Genomic DNA, 6,795 nt, shown 5'->3' with positions numbered 1-6,795 from the left:
GAAATGTCACTAGACAGCAACTTGCAGCCGTATGAAGAAATAAAGATCTCAGTAAGGTAAACACATGGGCAATTCTAAAAGCTAGTAATATTGTAACTTTGGTTTATAACTTCACTTTTTGTTTTCTACATGATTTAGGTGACTAATACATTTTTTTAAAAACAATTATTAGTCCAAAAGCAAGTATTACTGTAACTTTGGTTTGTAACTCCACATTTTGTTTCCTATACAAGTTAAGAGACTAAGGCATTGAAAACAATTAGTAGTCTATGATTTTAGGCACGCAATGCATAAAGATGTAATTTTGTGACATCAGTAATTGAAAGAGAATGGAGACAGAACTGTATAGCAGCAGAGTTTCACATGTTATTGAAGTTAAGCTGGTGTAAATTCAAATTAGATTATTATAACTCGGTGATGCTGAGTGTGATCCCCATAGTAACCACAGAGAAAATAGCTATAGAATATATGCAAAAGGAAATGCAAAGGGAATTAAAACATTTCACTACCAAAAAATCAACTAAATGCAAAAGAAGACAGTAATGCTGGGAATGGGGAACCAAAAAAGCTATAAGGCATGTAGCAAACAGCAAAAAGACAGTTCCTTCTTATCAGTAATTACTTTAAATGTTAACAGATTAAACTCCCCAATCAAAAAACCAGAGATTGGCCGATGGATGAAAAACATAATCCAACCAACCATATGCTATCTACACGCAACTCACTTTGGATCCAAAGACACAAATAGATTGAAAGAGAAAAGATGGAAAAAGATATTCCGTGCAAATACTAACTAAAAGAGAAGCAGAGTGGCTCTAGCAATATCAAACAAAATAGACTTTAAATCGAAAAAGTTTACAAGAGACAAAGAAGAATATTATATATCAGTAAACGGTTCAATAGAAGAAGAATATATAATTATGAACGTCTACCCACCTAATAACAAACTCTCAAAATATAAGAAGCAAAAATGGACAGAACTGAAGGGAGAAACAGATAGTTCTACAAGAATAGTTGGAGACTTCAATACCCCACTCTTAGTAATGGATAGAACGACCAGACAGATGAGTAAGGAAATAGAGGACTTGAACAACACAGTAAACCAACCAGATCTGACAAGCATATATGGACACTCTACCCAACAACAACAGAATACACATCCTTCTCAAGTGCACGTGGGACATTCTCTAGGATAGACCGCATGTGAGGCCACAAATCAGTTCTCAATAAATTTTAATAGACAGATATCATATAAAGAGTCTTCTCCAACCTCAGTGGGATGAAGTTAGAAATCAATAATAGAAGGAAAACTGGAAAATTCACAAATTTGTGGAAGTTAAACAGCACACTCTTAAACAACCAATGGGCCAACGTATCAGTCAGCTTGGGCTGCCATAAAAAATACCACATACTGAGTAGTTTAAATCGTAGATATTTATTTCTCCAGTTCTCGAGGCTGGGAAGTCCAAAATCAAGGTGCCAGCCAATTCAGTTCCTGGTGAAGAACCACTTCCTGGCTTTCAAATGACCCCCTCTTGCTGAGTCCTCACATGGCAGAGAGAAAGAGTTCTGGTCCCTCTTCGTCTTCTTATAAGGACACAGGTCCCAACACGGGGGCCCCATCTTATGACCTCATCTAAACCTAATTGTCTCCCAAAGGTCCCACCTCTAACAACTATCACGTTGGGGGTTAGGACGTCAACATATGAATTTGATGTGGGAGGACCCAAACATTCAGTCTATAACACACTGTCCCTGGTCCCCCCTAAAAATCATGACTATATGCAAAATATATTCATTCCATCCCAAGAGCCCCCAAAATCTCAATTCATTCCAGCATCAATTCTAAAGTCTAAAGTCTCATCTAAATAGGACCTAAATCAGGTATGGGTGAGACTGCAGGTAGGATTCATCCTGAGGCAAAACTCCTCTCCAACTGTGAACCTGTGAAACCAGAAAAGTACGTGCTTCGAAATACAGTCATGGGACAGGCATAGGATAGACATCCCCATTGCAAAAGGGAGAAATTGGAAGAAAGGGGTGATAGTCCCAAGGCTAAGCAAGTCCAAAATCTAGCAAGGCAAATATCATTAGATCTTAGGGCTGGAGAATAATTCTCTTAGGGTCAATGCTCTGCCCCTCCGGACCCACTGGGGTGGTAGTCCTGCATTCAGGTCCCACTGGGATGGCAATCCAAACCCTGTGATTCTTCTGGGTAGGTCGCTGCCTCATGCATGTGGGTGGCCCCACCCCCCAGGCTCCAGGTGGTTACTGTGTGGCCTGTTGAAACCCAGGCAATGCCGCCTCCCGCTTTTGAAACAAAGGAGGCAGCCCTGATGATACCTGAATTGCCTTTAGGATCATTATTCCCCTGTCTTGAAAAATAGCACAGGTTCACAGCCAAATAGCTCTATGATCCAGTCCTATAGGATCTAAGTTCAATGGCCTTCCTTCATTTGGTCTCAGCCCTGTCCCCTTCAGTTCCAAGTGCAGGTGTTTCTGATGGGGTGGCTGATTAGGTCTTTGGTTCACACCCATACTAATCTCCTTAGTAAATGGGTGTTAGGCCATACCCTTAGTGTTCTCTTCAGAACAAGCTTGCCCATTTTTTGCAATATGGACAGCCGGAGAATTTTGCAAATCTTTAAGTTCTGGTTCTTTTTTGCTTAACAATTGTTTCTTCAATTCATTTCTCCCTTTTCGTATTTTGCCATAAGTAGTCGCAACACACCAAACCTCCCCTTCAATACATTGCTTAGAAATCTCCTCAGCTAAACATGCAGTTTCATCTCTCACAAGTTCTACCTTCCACAAAACACTAAACAGGAACACAATTCAGCCAAGGTCTTTGCCACTTTATGAAAAGGATCAGCTTTCCTACATTGTCTAAGAATATGTTCCTCATTCCTCTTGAGGCCTCACCAGAATGGCCTTTATAGTCCACATTTCTACCAACATTCTGTTCATGATTATTTACGTATTCTCTAAGAAGATGGAAGCTTTCTCTATAAGGCTCCTCTTTTCTTTCTAAGCCCTCACCTGAATCACCTTTAACTGTCCCTTCACGGCAATCTTGTCTTTTTCCAGCATTCACCTCAAAACTCTCCCAGCCTTTACTCATTACCGAGCTCCAATGCCACTTCCACATTTTTAGATATTTGTTGCAGCAGCACGCCACCTCACAGTCCCAAAATTCCCTCTTAGTCAGCTCAGTCTGCTCTAACAAAATATCATGGCCTGGGTGGCTAAACAAGAGATGTTCGTTTCTCCCAATTTTATAGACTGGAAGTCTGAGATGAGGGTGCCAACGTGGTGGGGTTCTGAGCAGGGGCCTCTTCCTCGTTTGCAGATGGCCACCTACTCGCGTTGTGCTCACATGGCCTTTCCTCGGTAATGCACATGGAAAGAACCACCAGACAGAAGAGAAATAAGGAAATAGAGGACTCGAGCAACTCAATAAACCATCCAGGTCAAACAAACATGTATGAACACTCTCCCCAACAACAACACAATACATTCTTCTGAGCGGTCTTTCTTGCTCCTCCTCTTTGCGGAAGGGCACTAATCCCATCATGGGGGTCCCACACTCATGACCTCATCTAAACTTAATCTTCTCCCAAAGACCCAACCTCCAAATGCTGTCACACTAGGGTTTAAAGTGTCAACATGTGAATCTGAGGCGGGAGACAAACTTTCAGTCCATAGCTGGTATCGTGTTGATTACAGTATTACTCATTTACTGACCATTGAGTTTATTATCTTGAATTTCATAGGTTTATTAAGAATTTATAGTTTTTCTTGGAGAAATAACCACTTCATGTCCTTCGCCCGTTTTTCCTACTGAGATCTTCATTTTTAATGTTTTGATTTGTAAGACTTTTTTACATTGTAAAGAGACTAACATTTTGTTGCATAAAATTTTACAGTTTGTTTTTCTTTCAAAATTTGTTTTGTAACAGGAATTTTAATATATAAATAAATTATTAATTGCAATGTTTAATTTCTATTAATAAAAAGCTTTAAAAATTTTTAAATGTAAGGAAGTTTTTCACTTTTTTTTCTTTATGATTCCTCTTTTGGTATCATTCATAGAAATACTTGAACCACTTCAGCATCACAGGTATTTAGCAAGGAACGTTGGTAATAACAATAGTAAAATCACTAATAATCACCACCACGTATCAACTATTTACTACATATCAGACACTCTACATACATTACTCTATTTAATTCTCACAACAAACCTATGAAGTAATTACTATTCCCATTCTACAGATCAGGAAACTGAGGCTGAAGAAGACAAAGTGACTTGCCCAAAGTCATGTGACTTGCAAGTGTTGGAGCTGGGGCTGGCCTGTGGTCAAGTGGTTGAGTTCGTGAGCTCCACTTCAGTGGCCCAGGGTTTCACCAGTTCAGATCCTGGGCGTGGACACGGCTCTGCTCACCAAGCCATGCTGAGGCGGCGTCCCACATGCCACAACCAGAAGGACCTACAACTAGAATATACAGCTATGTACTGGGGGCTTTGGGGAGAAGAAGGAAAAAAAAAAAAGATTGGCAACAGATGTTAGCTCAGGGCCCATATTTAAAAAAAGGAGCTCCAAGAGATCCAGTTAGCTTTAAAAAAAAGTGTTGGAGCTGAGATCAGTCACTTTGCTGTGTACCAACTCTGGGTTTTGTGAACAGATGTGTATACCTGGATCCACATCGTGGCTCTGCTGTGCTGGCTGCTAGGTGTGTCACCTTGTGCATGTCCCCTCACCCCTCTGAGTCTCAATGTCAGCTGAAAAATTTGTTTAACAAATTTTGTCGATTTAAATGACAAAAACTGTGCAGTGTGCCTACCACCGAGAGACAGTCGCTACAAAAGAGTAGTCACCAAACCTCTTTGCTGGAGCACCCTCACTCTTTCCCTCCCCTCTCTTTGTAGAGGGGTGGCGATGGAGGGGTGGGTGAGAGAAAGGGGAAACGAATGCCTGTGGTGAGATGCAGAGGCTGAAATTCTGGGCCTAGCAGACCCAAGTAAGGAATAGAGCGAGGTGCAGAGGCGCATCCCTGAAGGAGATCCCACCCAGGGAGTGACTCACATTTCCAGCAGGGCAGGTGGTAAGCGTTTCCACGTGTGTGAGTTAGGGGTGGGGCTGGATCAAGAACATCTCTCCACGGCTCAGAAGCAGCCACTCTCGCTTGTGAGGAGAGCCCTGTGAGGTTGCTGCTTATCTGCCAGCTGTCACCCTGTTGGCCTCGACACCCACACCGAGATCATGGGTACCCTCGAGGGACACCTGCTGCCAGGGATGTTCTTCCTCATCTTCTCACTCTACTACTCAGTGCTGATGTCCTTGGCCCTGCTACGGGGACAGAGGTTCCTCAAACCCCCTCTACCCCCAAGGGAGAAGCGAGGACACAGGTCGTGGCCGTCGGTACCTGTGGAAGGGGTCGTGAAGGCAGTCATCTCTGTGATCGGCATCATGGCCCAGTTTTTCTACCCACCAGGAGAAAACCGACTGATGATGGTAGACTGGGAGGACCCTCAGCGACCATTCTTATTCAAGGACAGCTGGCAACATGCCACCATGTACGGGTTCTTCCTAGTCAGTGGTGTGGTGGACATCTTGAGCCAGTGGTGTTGGGCGCGGCAGAATATCAAGCTGGAGCGAGCAGCTGAGGCCCTGGCCTTCTATGTGCTGGCGCTGCTGATGGCAACCCACGTTGAGAACAAGGGCACACTAGAGATCCGCGTGCACCTCCTGTTGATAGTGCCTGTCATCCTGCTCGGCCTGGTGCTCACCATCGAGGTCTGGGCCCCTGACCAGCCTCCATTCTGGGTGTTCAAGGCCTGGATGTTGCAGGTGCTCGGCAACTGGCTGCTGCAGCTCTGTGTGGTAATGTACGTTCCTCCCTCCGGGCAGCCCTGGAAAGAAAACAACCCCACAGACCTCGCCTTCCTCACCATCTTCTTCTGCTGGCATCTGGGCTTCGGAGCCGCCACGGTGGCCGCTGTCTATGGCCTCTGCAGCCTCTGGCACCATCACTGGTCCTCCTGGAGAGAGGCCCCAGGTGCCAAATACCAGCCATGCCCCATGGGCTCCAGCAGCGAAGAGCTGGAGAAGTTCAGATCAGGCACCGAGCTGCAGGACGGGAGCATTTAGGTTTGGAATCTGTCTTTGTGCTATGCCCTTTGTAATGAGAGTTTTGAGGACGCCCACCGTGTACACAGCAGAGAAATGTCCTGGATCTACAATGTGGCTTTCCATCACAGGAGTCCTCTTCCTTGTTCCTAAATAAACCCTCCAGCTCCTAGGATTCCTTCTATTTATTGCTCGCCTCTCTCCAGGTCTGTCTCTTCCCGGTCTCCCTATTCAGTCTGTCTGGTTCCTGGCCATGGACCTACAGGGAGTGAGAATGAGATGTAGTGCTTTTCTCTGAAGCTTTTGGGATCCAAGAGGAGGAAACAGAGGGAGACGGAGAGTCACTGGGGACTCAGGGAGGGTTCTATCTATCTGCGGCGGGGCCGGCTCTGTGTGTGCATGTGTGTACCTGCAGCTGAAGTGTTTCAATGTGTGTGAAAGTGAGAGGGTCTGTTTTTGCATCACAGTGAGGGCTCCTGTTGTCTTGACTTCTCTCTGTTTTTATTCACACTAAGTACAGCGGGATGAAGAGCTTCTGTTTTTGTTGTTGCTGTTTTTCAATCCAAACTGAGTGAGGCTCCTTCTGCCTTCCGAGGGAGTAAGGGAGGAGGGGAAAACGGTGGCAATCACTTCAGCAAGGGCTCAAGTCTGGGGAAAAAAGAGG

The 6,795-nt window shown here is 44.5% G+C and overlaps 1 protein-coding gene across 1 annotated transcript; it reads left to right on the top strand.

Moving 5' to 3' along the window:
* Positions 1-5,166: 5,166 nt before the first annotated feature.
* Positions 5,167-6,303, top strand: LOC124232217 (transmembrane epididymal protein 1A-like). Its single transcript, XM_046649184.1, has one exon. It carries the CDS (start codon positions 5,265-5,267, stop codon positions 6,150-6,152), a length of 888 nt encoding a protein of 295 aa, XP_046505140.1. The 5' UTR covers positions 5,167-5,264; the 3' UTR covers positions 6,153-6,303.
* Positions 6,304-6,795: the final 492 nt, after the last annotated feature.

This window comes from Equus quagga, unplaced genomic scaffold (assembly GCF_021613505.1).
Source record: "Equus quagga isolate Etosha38 unplaced genomic scaffold, UCLA_HA_Equagga_1.0 HiC_scaffold_3336_RagTag, whole genome shotgun sequence".
NCBI lineage: Eukaryota > Metazoa > Chordata > Mammalia > Perissodactyla > Equidae > Equus > Equus quagga.
This window is presented reverse-complemented; position numbering and strand designations above follow the sequence as displayed.

Coding starts and splice junctions, on each gene's coding strand:
- LOC124232217 (XM_046649184.1), top strand. CDS start 5,265: ATGGGTACCCTCGAGGGACACCTGCTGCCAGGGATGTTCTTCCTCATC.